Source organism: Danio rerio, chromosome 12, assembly GCF_049306965.1.
Source record: "Danio rerio strain Tuebingen ecotype United States chromosome 12, GRCz12tu, whole genome shotgun sequence".
Taxonomy (NCBI): Eukaryota; Metazoa; Chordata; class Actinopteri; order Cypriniformes; family Danionidae; genus Danio; species Danio rerio.
Window position 1 is genome coordinate 10,495,975 of NC_133187.1, and position 21,219 is coordinate 10,517,193.

The 21,219-nt window shown below is 37.4% G+C and overlaps 1 protein-coding gene across 5 annotated transcripts in view; it reads right to left on the reverse strand.

Annotated features, from left to right (window-relative positions):
* Window positions 1-1,597: 1,597 nt before the first annotated feature.
* The window catches only part of ngfrb (nerve growth factor receptor b), a 115,121-nt gene continuing 95,499 nt past the window's right edge, over window positions 1,598-21,219 (reverse strand). For 2 of the 5 annotated variants that reach the window (XM_073917730.1, XM_073917729.1), the window contains exons 6-8: window positions 8,407-8,680; window positions 6,542-6,699; window positions 1,598-3,838 (exon numbers count right to left, since the gene is read on the reverse strand). In XM_073917730.1, coding sequence (XP_073773831.1) covers window positions 3,510-3,838; window positions 6,542-6,699; window positions 8,407-8,680 — 761 coding nt within the window. In that variant the 3' untranslated portion in view covers window positions 1,598-3,509. 5 annotated transcript variants of the gene reach the window in all.

Consider the following 21,219-nt stretch of genomic DNA (forward strand, 5'->3'; position numbering starts at 1 on the left):
AATCTCCACACAAACCCTGAGAAATGATAAAGCCCTGGAGATTTATTTTTGTATTTACTTCTGGCTGTCTTTTAAAAAGAACTGTGTTCTACCCAAACTGGTACATCAGATCACTTCAGTTTTTGATAAAGCATTCATTAACATACTCTCAAACCTTAGATTCTCAGTCATTCAGCACATTTCCCACATGTCCAATCATTTCACAAATCATTGATATCTATCCGGGTTTTCCATGACCGTGGGAATGCTATGCCTTCAAAAGAATCACCCTGAACGTTCATATCAGTCACCAGTTAATTTTATGGGTAAGCTTGTTTCTTTGGTGAGCGTTTATGAGTGTATGTGTGTCTTCTGTCTTTAACATTTTTCTATCTGGGTCACAGACTGCATGGCCAAGCGCTTTTGTCATGGTGATGACCTGAGCCAGGTAGTGACCAGTGTCGTGTTACCGCTGTAATAAAGAAAAAAAGTGAAAAAACAAAAAGGAAACCACTATCATCTTTCACACAGACCACCAGGATGAAAACAAAACCGCTGCTTATTAATGCTGTCTAGATTGTTCTGAATCACCTGCCCAGATTCAGACAGAAAATCACTGATACAGACAACATATATCAGTGGTTTCTGTTTGGGGTAATTTGATAAAGCGATAGTTCACTCAAAAAGGAAAATGGCCCCATCATATATTCTCCCTCATGTGGTTTGAAACCTTCTCAAGAAACTCAAAAGGTTTTAAACAAGTGAAGCTTGAGTAAATTATGGCAGATTTGTAATTTTTGTAAACATTATCGCTTTTTAAAGCTTTTCACCTTTAATTAAAACATCAGAATATAACCAAAATATGGACAAGCATAGAGAATTTTGTCCAAATAAGTCTCATTTGGATAATTATATTCTCACTATTCAGACTTACAGTTGCAGTCCGAAATTATTAATACCCCTGGCAAATTCAGACTTAAAGCTTTTGTTCAAATATAAATAATAGTTTGTTCCTACAATGATGCCTCTTCTCTATTGTTTTATCTTTTGGCAGAGGCTTTTGTCATTTCCGGTCAAAAAAAATAGCTGGTTGAATAAAAGTAACTTTAAGTCAAAATGAATCATTTCAGGCTTGACTGTATGTAACATAGTGGAATTCAACACTGTGAGATTTCAGAATGGACCTGATACACCTGCATCTTCCTATACGGTTAGTGTGATTTCACCAAGTAGGACATTTATGTTGATCCTGGAGCAACATTCCAATTAGCCAATCAGATTTAAGAGATATGTTTACATTTTATGTTAAAGGGTCACGAAACACCAAAACACATTTGTTGAGATGTTGACAGTCATATATGTATCCCACATTGCTAAAAACCCAATTTCACGAGTTCAAACTTACAAATGTTTAAAGAATAAAGCGTATTTGGCCTGCTGTCCAGGGAGAGGGCTCTGAGCTTAGGGGAAGACACCCCAACTCGTATTATTCCCCTTATCAGGAAAGAAATAGACGTTGGGGTTCGAGTGAAATGTTTAGCTCGGCCCCAGAACGCTCTCTCCGGGTAGAAAATGTTTAAGAGGTGAGGTTTCGGGGTGGTGGAGGGATGCTAAGGTCATGAGATAATGCAGGTAGGACAACTTTTGGTACTTTTTTGTAGGCTACTTAATATTGAGGAAAAGCCCCAATCAGCCCCCGCCTCCATTTTCAGATTTCTCTGTTTACCACCATACACACTGACATGAAGCAACAGCGTTTTAAAATATGATTAATAATAAAAAAAAAAAACGGTTTCTTCACCATTTTCAAAAAGTTTTTGGTGCTCGAAAACTCTGGTGTAATGTGGACGGACGGCGAAATTGTAGCAAAATGTATGCGTTATAAAATGAAAACGTATCAGTGTAAACGGGGCCTAAATTTTGGCTTACAGTTAGGGTTATGTGCTTCATTGTTATATTATACTATTAATCCCCTTTGATTTTGGGAAATATTTACAGTTAGAATTTTATTTAAGGATTAGGTATGGACTACATCTTTGAACAGGAACGATATTCCACAATCAAAATAATATTAATCCAAGATCCTACTTGGCAAAATCACACCTACTCACTATAGTTGTATACATCTCTGATGTTTCACTCTTTACCTCTCTGTGTGGCACCACAACTAATCTCTCCAAAACTTTCTGTAAATCCTTTTTCTATGACGTTTCTCTCTTCTCATACTGCCTCTGGTCATAAATAAAGCACGAGAGCACAATACTTAATGCATACATGCAACACAGGCTTACTCTGAAAACGTAGTCCTGTGGACGTTTCTGGAGACCCCGAATTATGTAGCCGGAAGTACGTATGGCTACATTTAATTTTTTTAAACGAATGCTATGGGGCGGTATGACGGCATTCCTTTTCGCGCTTACCAGCTGACCGCTTACCTCCGTGTGGAGGGCTTTCCCGCTGCAACTAGTTTGTCCCGTTAGCTCGTCATGTATGTCGGCGGACTTAAGATGCAGCGAGGAGTTGATCACGACGACGATGACGGAGTTTGAGTTCGGAGAAAAGAGTGGTTCCAGAAATCAGGTAAGACAAAAGCAGAATCCAAAAATAAGGTGAACAAGTAAACAACAGAGTGAGAATGTGGTAAAATCAGAAAACGTGGTAAAAATCAGACGAGGGCTTTTCTTTTTCTCGACGGCTTTTGTAAACCATCGGTTGGGTTAAGGGAAGTAAGCGGGTCAATCAGTAAAATTGGTTAGGTTTAGGGAAGGAGGAGGGTGGGTCAGGTGATTGGATTGGTCAACGGACCAGTCAGTCATTCAGTCAGACAGACGGTCCCTCAACAGCGGCCTCTGGTGACTTTAAGCGAGAACAGCGGGCGTGAACGGCACTGGTGCATTTGTGAAAACAAAAACTGCAAAAATACGTACCTCCTGGGATGTATTTCGCAGTCTCCAGAAACGTCAACGGGACTACGTTTTCAAAATGAGCCTGGGTCGCATACATGTGGGGTTGATCGCTGACAGGATATGGGTTATGGTTGCGTACACTCAACGCACAGCAAATGACTGAACTGGCCACGTTTGACATACAACCATATGCTTTATGGATGTTTAACAGCGGATCCTGTACTGTACAGGAACACAGAGGCAGAAAATGGAAATCAAAAATTGTGAGAAAAAAGTATACTTACTAGAGTATTATTAGTAGGTTAAGCTGGATGTGGCATGTGGCTTTTATGTTTGTTACGTTGAAATGTGTTAAACATAAAACAGTGATTATGAATATCTTCAGGAAAGACTTGAATGTCCATGTTCGAGTCCATATGACTTTCCTTGAATTAAAGCAACATGCAAACAATATTAAATAAACAGTGCAATCTTTGCACATAGTTTGGCCATAATCAGTGAAACGGCACTTGAGTTTACAGCCTAAATGTAAGGATATATTGATACATCAGCTTCACCAGTGGTACATCAACACTGTGAATGCGAAAGGCAATGTAAGGTGTAAATTTGTGTGGGTTTGACTTCTCATACGGCAGATGTGGCAGTTGGTTTGACAATGATGCTTTGCGCAATATCCTCTCTGTTGATCTTCTTCAGAGCTGTGCAAAGCGTATCAATGTTAGCCGAATCTTGGCTCGCCCAGTGCGACAGAAGTGCCTGGATGGGCCGTTCCTCCTGCTTGAAATTAGCAATGTGTTCTTCTTTGTATCCAAGTAGCCCGGCTAGGCTGCACCAGTCGGTCTCCTCATTGGCTGCTGACTCCTCTCCTTCATTGGTACGATTTAGCAGTTTCTCCACCTCCTCCCGTGTGTGTAAGGGCAAAGACAGAGCCGAACCTCCATCTATCTTGACCACTGAAACAAAGAGGATATATTTAGCCATCTGGATAAATTCAGCTAAAACCATATTATATTATATTATATTATATTATATTATATTATATTATATTATATTATATTGTTCATTCATTCATTTTCTTGTCAGCTTATCCCTTTATTAATCCGGGGTTGCCACAGCGTAATGAACCGCTAACTTATCCAGCAAATTTTTATGCAGCGGATGCCCTTCCAGCCGCAACCCATCTCTGGGAAGTATATTATATTATATTATATTATATTATATTATATTATATTATATTATATTATATTATATTATATTATATTATATTATATTATATCACATATTATATCACATATTATATTATATTATATCACATATTATATTATATTATATTATATCACATATTATATTATATTATATTATAATATATTATATTATATTATATGTAGCATATTACAAAATGTTGTGTTAAATATATATATATACCTACCCGATATTTGAATATTCTCTAATTTAGGATTCTAAACTATTTATATAAAATTAACCTTGTGTAATTTCAATCATATGTCCTTTATGTGCCCTATGTTAAATTTAATAACATAGGGCACATCATATCACTTGATTAATCATTTTACAATTATGTATAAGGTGTTGCAGGTAAATAAATGTATGTAGCCATTGTGATGTAGCCATTTTTGGGCTACCAATGATTTAATCTCACTTTAATTTTAAACAGCTTAAGATTTTAGCCTTTACTTCAATATTAGCTAAGCACCATATAATACTCCACTGGAAATCAAATAAGCCTCAAACTACATCCCAATGGCTTGTGGCCATTTTTTTATAAAATAATTTTTATTTGTTTTAACTATTATTAGGGTTCCCATGCTTCTTAAAAGTATTTAAAAGTACTTGAATTTCAGACATAAGGATTCAACGCTCGAAAGTATTTGAAAACAAACAGAGGTCCTTGAAAGTGATTGAATTAAAATTAAATTAAAATAAATTTGTTTAGGATTTTGTTTTAACAACTACACCCAAGTGTCAAACAAAGATAAAAAAAGACAAATAATGCACATTTTAATGACATTTCAGTAACCACATTTGAATATTACCAGTATTGTATTCAACAAATGTTATTAAAGTTCTTCAAACATGACTTTTTAAAATGGTCAAAATTTTAAGTGTAAGTGAATTGTTTAAAGGGTGGCACAGTGATTAGCACTGTCATCCTACAGCAAGAGGGTCGCTGTTTCGAGTAACAGCTAGGCCAGTTCTCATTTCTTTGTGGAGTTTGCATGTCCTTCCCGTGTATTTCTCAGTATTGGGTTGTGGCTGGAAGGGCATCCACTGCCTAAAACATGTGCCAGAATAGTTGACGGTACATTCCGCTGTGGTGGTCCTACATAAATAAGGGACTAAACTGAAGGAAAATGAATGAATGAATGAATGAATAAATGAATGAATGAATGAATGAATGAATGAATGAATGAATGAATGAATGAATGAATGAATGAATAAATGAATGAATTGTTATGTACGGTAAGGACTTTTATGCATATGCTCGGGGTATGAATTGCAAAGGTTCTTGATTTAAAATTAAGTGTGCTTTAAAAAGTCCTTAAAAAGTCCTGGAATCTGGTGTCCATGAAAGTGTGGGAACCCTGTATTATTATCTTATACTGTTTATTTGAACACGTTTACTTTCATCATTGACATTATATCTGAACATTTGATTGTGGTTGTTGAATGACTCCATTCAGTTAGTTGTAAGTACATTTCTGTGTATTTTAAACACTTGTTGTCATTTTTCTTTTTCTCCTATTTTTTCATTTATTCATTTCTACCCTTTCCGGTTTTACTCTTTTTTTTTTTTAAATCTTCCCTTTTAATAAAAAACAACAATAACAAAGATAACAACATGTAACAATTTGTATAGTAATATAGTTTGTTTTTGAACATTAAAAGAAACCTGTTTTAGAAAGAAAAGCTTACCATAGCTTTAGTTATGTAAAAATAAAAATCACGACTGCTGTGTTTTTATATGCATAGTTTGTCAAGAAAGTCTTGTCTTGTCTAAATGTGGCACTTTGTTTCTATAGCATCAACAGCCAATGATATTGCCCATCTTGCATTCAAGCTCCTCTGAATCGTTTACATTTCTTAGAAGTTCCATTAGTGCTTCTCTGAAACCCTGTGCCTCACTTAGCTTCACTTGCCTATATCTTCTATGATTCATTTTATGCATGTAGGATAAATACCAGGCAACGATTGACCTCACAACCACAGTCATGGAGAAGAGAGCTAATTAAAAGGTCACCCAGAAGACCACCACTGATACCCTCTACAAGAAGGGTAAGCCACAGGTCATCATTTAATAGGACTGGACTTTATTGAAGTATATGGATAGTTTTTAAATTGTGTTATAGGACGAAGAGCATAATGAATATGAGTGACCGTAGCCTTCAAAACACTGTCAAGCAAGAACAGTTTAGGAACTTCAAAAAGCTTAACGAGATGTGAAATAAAGAACGGCAAAAGATGTGAACAGAGAGCATCAGCAAACCGCCCACAGTACAACTGTCACATTACCAGACACACTTTCAGAACAGTAAACATTGATTTAATTCATATTTTTCAATTAAGTTAAAAAGGTTATTACAAATGATCACATTTTTTGAGATGAAACTGTATGTTAAGATGATAAGGGTATGTACCTGTATGTGGAGGCCCCTGGCCGTCCTGCAGGCTCTGACTGTCCACTGAGATGCCGCTGTCACTGTGGAGTTTCTCTCCCTCAGGAGAAGGAGTCTGACTGGGGTTTGCGCTGCACGCTCGGTTATTGGCTTGCTTATTCTGCTTACAACTGTTCCACCTGAAAGACATCAGAAGTTAACATCAGCATTTATTTCTGACCTAAAAGACAACTTTTTTCGCCGCCAGCCATTGTTTAGACAGGCAAAGATGTCAGGCCACTCAAACAAACAATGATTTGAAAGCACCAGGACATTCACACCCTAAAGCAACCAAAGCGGGTCAATGTTACATCCTCCCGTTGTGATTTTAATATTTTATGACCCCTTTTCTCCATAATCGCCATCTGTTAATGTTCAGAAAACTCTCAGGCTTGTTTTAATTTCATCAACATTGATTTATGCCTGCAAAATCATGCAGTGTAATAAAATGCTTGAATTTTAACTATAAAAAAAGTTCACTATAATGAAAGTCTTCAATTGATTAACCGTAAAGTCTCTTACAATATACAGTGCAAAAACTGCAAAATCTAACAGAACATTTCATACATTTGAAGTGGAAAAAGATCAAATCATCAAGTCTACATGCAACATATTTCAAAATTCATAAACGGTTTATATATGAATATTGTTGGAGAAAAGGGATTTATTTTTATTACTTTTGTGTTTTATTTATTAGAAAAATGTTTAGACTAACAACAGATTAATCAATCTTCTCTATTGTATCATAACATATCTTTAACAGACACACTTCCTCTTTTTTACTGTTTATACTTTTAGAAAAACTGCTGACCAGAGGAAAAAGCAGAATAGGAATAAATTTAGCGTTTGTTCCAGAATTCTGTTTGGCCATGTCACAAGGAGCATGATGCTTGTAGAAGTTGTGAAATATATTAAAGATGCACGTGATTGTTCAGTTCTGGAGAGAAGGGTTGCAGAAAGAGGAAGTATATCTGGGGCGACAATAGCCAAAGGACTGCAGAATGACTGATAAGTGACGTTACACCAAACTCTACATGTTAATATCAGTTGTGTATATTTGCTGAAGTCAGGAAATGTATGTTAGTTGTGAACCTCTTGAATGTAATTCTTGTATTGCATTGGGGTAACGTAACCCAGAGCTCTGTCATCGAATTATTCATTTGTATCTAATAAATTACTAATATTTTTGGCATTGAAGAAAACCCTCTCCAGACCTTTTCTTATTGACCACGCATAGAATTGGCTTGATATTCCAAAAATATGATGGCATATAGCCTTTATTTATGAGGTCCAACCAATATTTCCAGGTTTTTATGAATAGGTATTTGTTAATACTTTGCATTTAAGTACAGCAGTTTTCTTTTTACTTTAAGAACAGTATCCTACTATTTTTAGTAAACTTTTAAAAGCACATTTTAAACGTTGACTTTTTATTTTTTTATTTTTTTATTTTTTATCTAAAAGCACAGTTCAGTGTTAATGCTCAAACTATTTATAATGTTTAAAGTGGCTGACAATAATAAATATTCTTAATGATAGGAATTAATCTGCCTTGTCATTGAAGTGGTACTTGATGAAATTTTTTTAGATCCACTGGTCTAGATTACTGTTTTGCCAAATCCTTAAATGTGTCAAAAATGAAAGTGGTGTTATTTAATATGATCTGAGATCAGTGTCTCTGCTTTACCCCACATAATAAACAATGTGCTCGTGATGAATCAGATGGAAGAACAGCCTAGGAGCATTTTTTCCTTTCCTCACTTTATATAAATAGCTGAACTAAAGCCACATGTCACTGTGGTTATAATAAGAGAACATAAAAATATCACAGGGAGGAAATATCTGACCGTTTAAATATGATGAAGGCCACCAGGCCCAACAGCACCGCAGCCAGTATGGAGGTGTAGATGGGAATGAGGTTGTCGCTAAGCCCATGTAGTCTCTTTTGCCCAGGGTCAGTCGTGGTCACGCTCTCCGTAGGATTGTCCGGTAAAAGCTTCTCTGTATACGAGACAACTGATGGACCAGGAGAAGAAAATTTATGTATTGAAGGTGAAGGTGTGAAATATGGAGTAGGAGGAGGAGCAGAAGGAGAAGGAGAGCTGTTAGGAGCATCGAAATCTGTTGGAGGAATGGGGAAAAGACAAGGAAAAAAAAGACAGTTTACACAGTCTGTTAGCTGTTAAAAAGCAGTTTTAGTATGCATGATGGCATGAGAAATTTCTAAAGCAAGTTAAATAAACGTAAATCATGTAGTTATTTCAAATAAGACATAAAAGCATGGTTGAGTCAACAGTGAATAGAGGCAAACAAAAAAAACATAACAAATGAGTTATGATGCATGTCATGTACAGTACTGTTTCTCTCTCTCTCTCTCTCTCACACACACACACACACACACACACACACACACACACACACACACACACACACACACACACACACACACACACACACACAAACGTTTGTTTTTGTGAAAAGTGGGGACATTACATAGGTTTCCATTCATTTTATACTGTCCAAACCGTATATTATATTGTCCTCACCCCACCCCACCCCTAAACCCAACCATCACAGGAGACTGTGTGCAGCTTTACTCTCTGATTAAACTTATTCTGTAGGATTTATAAGCATTTTAAGAAATGAGGACGTCACCAATGTCCTCATATTTCACCTCCTTTTTGTAATACCTGTGTCATACCCATGTCATTATACAGATTTGTGTCCTGATATGTCACAAAAACACATACACACACACACACTCAAAAAGATATTTTAAAAATCAATTGGACCTCAACGCCCGTTATATAGACAAAAACAGTCCTTTAAAATATCTTCTTGTATGTTCTACAAAAATTTATACAGAAAAAATCATGCAGGTCGGGGGAGATTATATATTTAAGATACAGTCAGACACATCAGTGGCGGTTCTAGTTTAAAGAACCCCCGGCTGTTGCTAGATCGGGTATGATTGTGGCCGGAAGTTAATGAGAATTAGTGGTGTAAAGTAACTAATTACAAATACTCAAATTACTGTAATTGAGTAGTTTTTCTCAGGAATTGTAATTTACTAAGTAGTTTTAAAAATGTGCACTTTCACTCTCACTTGAGTACACTTTTAGTGCTGTATCTGTACTTTTACTCCACTACTTTCCTTCAACCTGCAGTCTCTACTTTATTTTTTCTTGTCTATGAGGTATTAGAAAAATCAGTCCTGTGAATCCTGTCCAATCAAATCACACATAGAAGGTAAATCGCATCACAATAAACTACCTCAAGACATGTGCGCTTTATAATTGAAACAAACTGTTTGGAAGCATTCAAAGTGTCCAAGATGATGTCCAAAAACTTTACACGCATTGACCCAAAGACAGTTTAGATGCATGTCACTGATGAGAAGATGATGGATGTTTACTGTATAATGACCAAAATGGCCTTAAACACCCAGCAAGGACAAGACATCAACATGACGTCAAAATGACGTTGTACCAATGGGTCATGGGGATGTAGCATTTTGTTTGGAAATGAAAATCGGGTTGACGATAGAACTCAACACCAGACCAACGTCAATGTCCAACCTAAAATCAACCAAATATCAATGTCTAATGATGTCACAGCTTAAAATTGTGTGGACGTTACCACTATGACGTCTATTAGATGTTGGATTTTGGTTGTTATACCTGAGGAATAAATGTCAGTATTTGATGGCAATATGATGTTGGTTTAAGATGTTGGCTCGATGTTGGATTTTGCTCACTTTCTACCACAACCTGAAATCAACCAAATATCACATAGAGAATAACAAATGTGCTTGTGCAAAAGATGACGACCCCTAACGTCTTTATTCTGGGATTACTACCCTAAATTAATTCACTTGCATAAAGTAAATTGTACCTCGAAGCTTTTACTGGGACACAGTTGTTTTTTTCCCTGTGCCGCCCCCAGTAAGATGCCACCCTGGGCGATAGCCTATATTGCCCTTGCCTTAATCCACCAATGCAGACACATCAGTAGACCCTAACATGGAAGGGGACATGGGAGCCCCGGGCTTGAGGATCTTTTGAGCAGGGGGCTCTTCTGGGACAGCATGCCAAACAAGCTTTACAATTAATCATCAGCTTTATATTCAAAGTATGAACTCTTGAAATGTCATACGTTGGTCAGAGTTACAAGGTTTATTTTACACTGTTGCTCATAGCTGTCATATATGTGTTATTTTAAATTTACCATTTTGAGCTGTTATGTCAATGGTAAAGGTGTGCTTCATGGCAAAATCAAAGTTCTTTCTAGTCATTTACCCTGCAACATGGACGCTTTGTGTTTAGAATTACTGTGCTTTTGTTTATCACTATAAGAAGGTTACAAAACAATTGTGTGGGCAAATCTGTCAAAATGACAGACATTTACTGAAAATCTTCAGTTATCGTGACCTGTTATCTGATATCTATGACATACAGTTTGTCTAAAAAATCTGCTTTTTTTAAATGCATGATGCATCATGCATGACATTTACCACAAATGAAAGCTGTACATCAGGTATGCATTTCCAAAAACAATCGTTTTAGAAAGAATCGAGCCAACTAAGGTCGCAAGTTGTGTCATTACAAACATGGTTTGTTAATTTGCCGTTGCCCAAATCCAAACTTGTATGTTAGCAACTACACCTCCAGAGCTGTAGTTAGCAGCAAAGTTCCTGGTTGTGTTCTATTCCCAGTTATCCCTATATGCCCTATTTATTTAAAACGTGTTCCCTTCGCAGTGCACTTTAAAAACATTTATGCCATTTTAAACACAGCTGTGGCTCATGGCGAAAGCTATGTGACCTATAATTTAAAGCGGAATTTATATTATGTCTCCAAAGCTTGTAAAAACAAAAAACACCCCAGCTGCCGGAAATTACCGTAAAATTACGCATTTTTATTTTACAGTGTATTGTAATAAAGAAGGAGTTGTCCAACACTTATGTACTAGAACAATTGTGTACTTTCATTTCAGTTCCACCATAAAGATACAGAACAGTATCATAAGAGGTCTTTTCTCTACCATATATGGTACAACTTTTACAAAGCTATAAAACTGTTCCTTAAGTAACATTTGTACCCCTTTGTACCATGTGTACTATTTGTATTTGTACCACTGTGTAATTTTTTTCTGACAGTGAATATATATTGATATATTAATATGTACTGTATTTTAATAGGTCAAAAAGTGTTATATGTTCTAAACATATAGTGCAAGCACGAATTGAATAACTTTGCCCTCCTCTGTAAACTGTGGCCCCACCTTGGTCCCTGCCTTCAGAAATTCCTAGATCCACCACTGAATCTGTGAAATGTGTTAGCTACTAAAAAGTGTGAAAAAAGTTTACAGATTCCATTTAGGTCTAGTCAGTACAAAAACAAAAAAAAAAAAAAAAAAAAAAAGACACAAAACAGCCCGGGAAATGTAGTAAAATTGAGTAAAAGCAGATTAGTACTAAGACTGCTTTGTCTTGGCCTTGTGAGCTCTGTTCGCTGGAAAGCTAAAAAAAAAAAAAAAGATTCTTTTGATTGGATTATCTTTGATTCAATTGAGGGTCGTAATAAACAGGCTTTGTCCTGAGTCAAACCTAATGGGCACTCGACTAGTGCAGGAGACTGTGATTAGATTGGAGAGGTAGAAGCTCGGCCCAAGTAGGACAGGCCTCGCCCCGGGCCGTTGTGTGTGTGTGTGTGTTAGCGAGTTTGTGTGTGCGAATGGGTGGTGTAAGTTATACCATGGACAGATGGACAGACACATTGAAGATCATCAGATATTCTGGCTGTAGGGGGATGGAGGGGTCACTGGGGGTTTGGTTTGGGGAAGGGCCATGCTCTAGGGAATGTTCTGTATGGATTTATTGATCCAAGTACTGCAGCACAAAACATTTTGGAGGGAAATTTGGCCATGTGAGCTTGTTTTGTGGCAAGCTTAATAATTTACCAAATTCATGAAACACAAGCTGAACAGAAAAAGCGTCTGTTTCGAAGTGTTCATGAATATGATTACTTATTTTTGAAGAGTGTGTTAAGCCCAGTTCTGTACCTCAGTGCCATTTCTTTGTGAATGGTGTGTAAGATACAAAGTTGTTACACCAGTCCAGTCATTTGTTGAGAGGTTGTTGAGAGGTTATTTTTAGGTTATTTTAATGTTGTTTACATTTTAAGACTTTTTATTTAAAAAAAACAAATGTTACACACATATTGTTTGCTATGGAATGCAAAAACTTTAAAGCTCAATATCTCAAAATCATTCAGAACACAGATAGAACCTTATAACTCCAAGGTGGCGTATCGTTGTGTGGTTGCTAAAGTGTTTTGGCTTCTAGACAGTTGCTTATCGAGTAGAGCAGTTTCGTTTGATAAATCTGGATATACGTGGATATACCCATAGGGAGGAGAATAATAAGAATACCACTAGTTCAGCACATGGAAAAGCAAACCGTTAGCCTCAAACACCATTGTTTCCTCATTTTTGTGTAAATCCTATGAGTGTAAAATGTGATGAAACAGGAATAAAACACAGATTGTTAGGATCCACATTAATATGCATGCCACCAGTTTGAATTTGATTGGCCACGTTTTCTACTGATATTACAACATTACCTCTTTTTAAAAGTTTATTTAAGCTTGTATTAAACATGTTATGTATAAGGGACTCTTATTTTGAAAACAGGATTGGCAGGAAGAGTAAATGAGCTTTCTGTGAAAAATACAGCTATGCTTCTAGTCTGTTTACAGCTTGTTAGAGCTTAAAATATATTTAAGTGTATTTTGTGTTAGTTTAACATGTAGGGCCACTTGATTAATCGAAAAAAGATCACAATCTCGATTCGACCCCACACACAATCTTAATTCAGCTTTTTCTATGATATAGCTAATTATATTTTTAAGGTCAGGAGAGAAGCAAGGATGTCGGATAAGTGTTGCAGCACAGCAACACTGACACCTTCAAATGGCATTAAAAGTGTTACATACTGTATTTATAAGGCATAATTCACCTAGAAATGTCATTTCTGTCTTCATATAATGATGTATTCGTGGCCGTGAATTCACACGTGAGCTGGCGCACTGTTTGTATACTACCAAGAACGCGCACGTACACGCCCAATGACGCCTACTTTAGAGAACACAACCTGCATATGTTGTGAATAACAGGTAATGAAGTTGTAAATAACCTTCAGTTTGTTGCACAGAGCGATCGTTTAAGGGCCGTGCGGGAGATTTGATTCGCATGTATGTGTTGTTTCTCACAGTGACAGCAGCCATAAGCCGTACTCGAAAGTGAAAGTGAAACCTGTGCGCACATCATTTAAATGACCATATCGCATTTTAGAGTTATGATTACGACAAGCATTTGATTTTTTTTTCTTTCATAGCGAACACAAAGTGTTGTGCATGAAAATAAATGTTTACTGTGTCAGTATAACAACCCTTGCCTATATATAATGCTGAATATAATGCAATAAGAAATCTGATAATGACAAAATTCTAATTTTACCAGTGAAAACAAATGGTCTAATATTGCTGTGAGTGACAGATGACAAGTACACGTCTTAAACAAAATAAATCAACTTCAGATTTATGAATAGTTATATTCTTATGTTATCATTTTACTGTGAATTAACAAACAGGACATATCACCATAATGACTATACAAAATTGTGCATTTTAAGCAAAAGTAGACCTAAACATAGGCCTAATATTATTATTGTTGTTTTACTATATGTTTGAGAAGTAACAATAATAATAGGCTAATCATATTAACCTTTATTTTACATTTACAGAATCGTGAGAAAATCATGATCGATTTTAAGCAAAAAAAAAAAATATCGTGATTCACATTTTGGCCAGAATCATGCAGCCCTATTAATGTGTATATTGTGAAAAACTGGCATGTAAAACTGTATTGTGGCAATAAACATAAGTAAACTACTGAGTATAACTGTTTACTGCACGTTTTTCCTGACCAGAAGTTTCTTTGTTTTATGTGATCATTAACAAAAATAAGTTTTAAATGTAGCTGCAAGCAGCATTGACGGGCACATGCCTGGTACATCATAACCCCTTTCATGCTTTTAACTTTGTTTATGATATTCGGGTCTTTAAAATCAGCTGTAACAGACCCTGATTTTTCAAGAGGCGAGAAGTGTCAGGATTCTGCCAAATCGGTCTTGTCAGTTCTTGTTTTGATGGCAGAATCCAGACACTAGTCCTGTCTGTTTTATTTGTGGTGCTCAGCTTGAGTTTTCTCGGGCGGGCACTAATCCTGTCTTGATCTGTGTCTCTTGTCGTTGCTATGAACATGCATTCTCGAGTGAGCTGCGCATTTGCATCTTTGTCGCGAGCGCGCATGCGCACCCCCCAGAGAAGGCTCCGTTCACGCATACTCGTTTGCTCTTGTGTTTGTTCTCAGTGTCTCAGTCTAGTTGGTTTCAGTTTCGGAGGGAGCTGAGATAAAACATGCACGTTGCATGTGTGAGCACATGGTAAGCTGTTTTCATTTATTGTCTTGAGTCTGTTTATGTCGGTGTTGTCTGAGCTCGTGGGTCTGTGTTTACATTGTGGCCGAGTGCTTTAGTGTTGCGTTTTGTAAACACGCGGTTAATGAGTTCTCTCTTTAGCCCCTTTCACACATACAGACCTTTTCAGAAAATTACCGGCAATTTTACCGAAATGTCTATATGTGTGAACAGGCCCTTTTTGAAAGTATTGGTAAATTCGTTTTGGCAATTTTTCGGAAAGAGAAGTTGTAACATTACAGGTAATTTGCCGGAATGCTGCACTGTGTGAAGATTGCCAGAAAGAGCGCATTCACAATTAGAACGTGTTGATACAAGACATCTACTCCTGCCAATCAGAACATTCAGATGCTTTCACATCCACGCTGTTTATGAAAATAAAAGCCTTTGAATATTTGTCCAGACACATTTAGCTGTTAGATGTTAGCCAGATTCCAGAGCATTCTTGCCTGTGTGAACAGCACTTTTTTTAAAGTATCAGTAAAGTAGTTCTGGATATTTACCAGTTTCACTGTGTGAAAGGCGTGTTCTAGTCTCGTTTTATGTGAGCCCATGGCTTGTGTTGTCTGTGTGTCATGCGCTCTCCCATCTATAGTCTAGCCCCACCCTCCTTGTTAACCCATTATTAGTTTATTATGTTCACCTGTTTGTTTGTTTGTTAATTATTTTTCCTTTCAATTCTCCTCTTGTCTTATATCCTGTGCTAGTTCATTATCAATATTCCCCTGTGTTCTTTTTCCCCTTGGGGTCGTCTTTGTTTCTTTTTTATTTTATTTGTAGTATTAATAAACCTATTTAATTTGCTGCAATTGTGTCCTCGTTCACAGTCAACATTCATTTCTCTACAAAGTCCAATTTCACATGGAAATCAGTAAAATGATGTGACTTTTACAGCGGGACGTGCTTGATTCATTAAAGTTTGTTAGATTTATTCACAATTTTATAAACACTACAATAGAACAGAGGACAATGACAAAATCAGTCACTGCTCTTGAGTTTTATGGCTTTAACAAAAACAAAAGTTTAATCCTCACTGTGAAGACTATGCCTAAAACATTTTGCAGTTTGGTTCAATTGTATATTTTTATTCAGCTTTCTATCATTATTTTTAATCTTTAGTTTTTTTTAATAATAGATTTTGTGAATTTTCAGGATCTCTTAAAGTTATAGGTGTTATAGCAACCTTATGTAATAATGTATATAGGTTAAAATTATAAATACATATAAAGTAATTTGGCCAACTCAAATGTTTTAAATAATCGTGATCAGAATATTGACAAAAATAATAACGATTATAATTTTTCCCCATAATCGAGCAGCCCTGACAGACACCACTAATAATTGTCTAGAAAACAAGATTAGAGTGCCTTATGAGTCTTTATATTGTATTTGCAGGTAAATAGATGCAAAATTCAATTTTTGGATTCGTATCCGTTCCCTTTTCTTCCTGCAGTCTCTGAATAATATGACAGTCCATAACCACACACACACACACACATGCACAGTGAATCACTGGAGAAGAGACACCAGACACCATCATAGACAGAGATGTTCTTTGTCAAGAAACAAAACCCCTCACCCCGCCACCCCATGTCTCTGTAAGTCTTCTGGTTCTCCGTATTGCTTTCTTTCTTTTCCATTATCTTTCCGTCGCATCTCTCTCATGCATGGTTGACCTTTAGTCTGGTGGTTATCCTCCTCTTCATGAAGACGTGAATACGCACATCTGTCTTTTTCTTTCTAATTCTCAGCTTCCCGCTTCTTTATCCCTTTCGGTAGTTTATTCTACTTTTGTGTACCATTTTTCTGAATTATTCCTAATACAAATATCACATCAGTGGCCTTAAAGGGATATTTCATCCAAAACGGAAAAGTCTGCCATTATTTACTCATCTTTTACTTATTCCAAAGCTGTTTCCTTCTTCAGCTGAACACAAAAAAAAAATTTGAAGAATATTTTGATGCTGAAAACCTCTAACAATTCACACGCACTGTATTAGTTTTTTCCTACTATGGAGGTAAAATGGTTGCAGGTTTTTACCTTTCTTTAACCTACCTTTAAACATGTTTAGAACAAGTGAAGATTGAGTAAATAATAAGTAAATGTTCATTTTGGGTTTTTATCCTTTTAATATGAAGCGTAATATGTAAGGAAACATTGCTTCCATGTAACTGATTAACTGGTCATGCCAATCGACCAGGTCAAACTAGTGACCAAGATGGGCTATTTACACTAGGATTCACCAAAATAAAAATTATTGGCTAGGCTAAAACAAAAAACTTCTTATGTACTGGGCCAAAAATCCAAACTGAAACAGTAGCTTTTTATTTTATTAAATAATGACACAGATATTCTCAACACCAACACATGCATTGTGTCCTTAAAATCAGGCAACAAAAACACATCTAATGATTTGCTATCACCTGTTAGAACTTGCAGGAACTGAGCAATTAAATTCTCTGTTGAAAAAGATCCTAAATGTACTTAAGTTTTATACATGTTCATAATTAAAAAAAATATTGTACCTTAGATTGGTAAAATGTTCATCTGGTTGATGTCTTTGAAATGTTTACAAATACAATACAACACAACAGAATAGTACAATAAAGATGTAACTTAATTTAACGGTTTGAGTTCTGCAATTTGCATTCAAGAGCAAAACAATTCATTCATTCTCCTTTGGCTTAGTCCCTTATTTATCAGGGGTCACCACAGCAGAATGAACCACTGTTCTGGTTCTGGCATATGTTTTACGCAGCAGATGCCCTTCCAGCCACAACCCAGTACTGAAAAACACCCATAAACACACTCATACACAACGCCAATATAGCTTACCTAATTCACCTATACCGCATGCCATCATGAGGCCCATCCAGTATATATATTTATTGTAATTATCATGGGTGACGCGGTGGCGCAGTGGGTAGCACAATCACATTACAGCAAGAAGGTCGCTGGTTCGAGCCTCAATGGAATGAACCGACAAATTATCCAGCATATGTTTTACACAGCGGATGCCCTTCCAGCTGCAACCCAGTACTGGGAAACACTCATACACTCTCACACTCACACACATGCAGTACGGACAATTTTGCTTAGTCAATTCACCTATACTTCATGTCTTCGGACTGTTGGGAAAACCGGAGCACCTGGAGGAAACCCACGCCAATGCAGGGAGAACATGCAAACTCAAAAATGTCAACTGACCCAGCTAGGACTCGAACCAGTGACCTTCTTGCTGTTGGGCGACAGTGCTAACCACTGAGCCACCAATGTAGCAAGCAGTCTAATGAAAATATACAGCCAGCGGATTTACATGCTTTATTCTTATCATGCATTTATCAAAATATGCGCAGGCTAACGCGTGTCAACATTTCAGTTTGTGCACACATGTGCCTTTGGATTCAAGTACTTACACCAGGGGTGCCCAAACTCAGTCCTAAAGGGCCGCTGTCTTGCAAAGTTTAGGTCCAACCCCAATCAGACCCACCTGGGCAAGCTAATCAAGCTCTTACTAGGCTTTCTAGAAACATCCTTGCAGGTGTTTTGAGAGATGGAGCTAAAATCTACAGGACATCGGCCCTCCAGGACAGAGTTTGTGTACGCCTGACTTACACGGTCATGTTGTTGCTACTAAATCGAATTCGAAAAGGATTAAACCACCCCTTCCAATTTAATCAAAAATTCATTTAAATCAATCTCAATTGGATCAATTAGGGTGTTTGCATGAAAGTTGTGACTGAGTCATAAATCTGATAACAAACTCCTTGGCCCTATCATACACCCGGCGCAATGCTGCGCAAGGCGTGGCGCAACTGTTATTTGCTAGTTTCAGCTTGACGCAAGAGTCGTTTTGGTGTTTTGCACCAGGTTGTTTAAATAGCAAATGCATTTGCGCTCATTTGTGCGCCCATAGGCGTTCTGGTCTAAAAAAGTTGCTATTTTGTGAGAAACTATAATAGATTTTTCATTAGACCAAAACAAACCCGGTCTAAACTCCAGCGCAGAGTTGCGGCTCGCTTATGTAGAGCAATAGGCAAATATCTTTACATATGAAAAAATTTAAATATTAACGATATATATATAGGATATAATAAAAAATATATATATTATATAAATATAAAGGATTAAAATATTACAAAACATATTATTTTCTAGCCTACATAAAAATGAAAAACCACTTCCTTCGTGCCTTCTTCATCTCAGGAGGCTTTTTCAGTTCATTCATAACAATTTGCTTTTGTATAATGTTATTATTATTAGCAGTATTATTTATTATATTCATATTTATATTTGTTTTATTAAAAACAAGCTTAGATTTGCCCACCTGCAGGTTTTAGACCATATGGAGCACAGCATATGTTTTAGGATATAACTCAGGTTTTTGAACACACTTCGTTATTATTGTTCATTTATTCATTTGCTGGAAATTAGAACTGAATTTAGAAATAGTTTTGAAACAAATATTTGCGCTTAACAAACAATATTAATTATTTATAGGCTAATTGATGTCTGTGCGTAAAGGTTTCCCTATACACGAGAGTGAAAGTGAAAGTAGATCCATTATCTCTCATTCTTGAGCGGTAGATGCACTGTTTAACTGTTATCTGTTAAAAAAAACTGTTAACTGTTAGTTGGTGAAATACTCAGTTTTTCCACTTACAATTACTTTACGTCATGTAAATAGCAAATGCGCTTATGGCGCGACGCAGCTGGCTCTTAAAGGGAATGGGAGATGAGACTCTGATTGGTTTATTCTCAAAACCAACCCAAGCTCATTCTGGAAACGTAGCCCCACGGACGTTTCTGGAGACTGCGATTTACGTGGCCGGAAGTACGTATGGCCACATTTAGTTTTTTTCGAGCGAACGCTGCAGGACGGTGTGACGCCGCTCTGCTCCTCCTCTTCGCGCTCACCGACTGATGGCTCGCCTCCGTGTGGAGGGCTTTCCCGCTGTAACCAGTTTGTCTGCTTAGCTCGCAGCGTTACGTCGGCGGAGCGGAGGCCCGGAGGAGGAGAAGCCGGCCACGGGGACGACCGAGATCGAGTCCGGGGAAGAGTGGTTCCAGAAATCAGGTAAGATGTAAAACAGAATCCAAAAAATAAGGGTGAGAACGCGGCAAGATCCGAAAATGCGGTCAAAATCAAAGACAAGGGCTTTTGCAAACCGTCGCTTGGGTTTAAGGAAGGAGGAGGAGAAGAAAGAGGAGGGCGGCCGGGTCAGCCGATTGGCAGGCCGCCCGGTCGATCGTTCAGTCGTTCAGCCAGTCAGTCGGACGCACGGTCACTCCACAGCGGCCTCCGGCGGCTTTTCACACGAAACCAGCGCGGGCGCGAACCGAGAGGTGTTCAAGATGCGAAGAAGCGCACACAGCGGCCTCTTGCGGATTCGCAAAAAACAAAAACTGCTCGAATACGTACCTACCGGTCTGCAGAAACGTCCGCAGGGCTACGTTTCCACAATGAGCCCTGGTTGCTCAAAACACACCTATAACTCATTAAGAAAATAAACTCAACCCTTTTAGACCAAGCGGATTTTCCCATCCTTAAATTAGCAAATATGGATTCTGACACGCCCTGAAAGCGTTTGCGCCCTGCGCTTTCCTTTTTGCATATGGACCGTCAAAATAGAGCTCTTTATTTGTGTCCATGTAAATGTAGCCAAAGTAATGGAGTTCCACTGGAGCACACTGAAAAATGATGCAAAAGTCTGATATCTTTGGTCCTGATCGAGCGTTCACAGATTATGTGGTGAGCTGGGGGGACACTACATAGACTACACTTGAACTACAAAGAGAACAAGGCTGGACAACCAGTCACAACACATTTTATAGCATAATAGTTACTGGATAACCGTAATCATGTATGCATGTGAAAGCAAAATCTAAACCCACACACAGACACATACTTATTTTTCACAATCCCAACTATGTGATTCAACAGCGAGAAAGTGACTAGTCTTTAATGAGCAGATAATGGTTTGAATGGTATTTCCTGTAAGCAGGACCAGACCATGTCATTATGTTTATTGGAATAAACTCAGCAACATGCCTCGTCATGCTGGAGCTCATGTGTGCGTGTGTGTTGTCGGTGTGCGCATGTGTTCTCTGCGGCAAAAC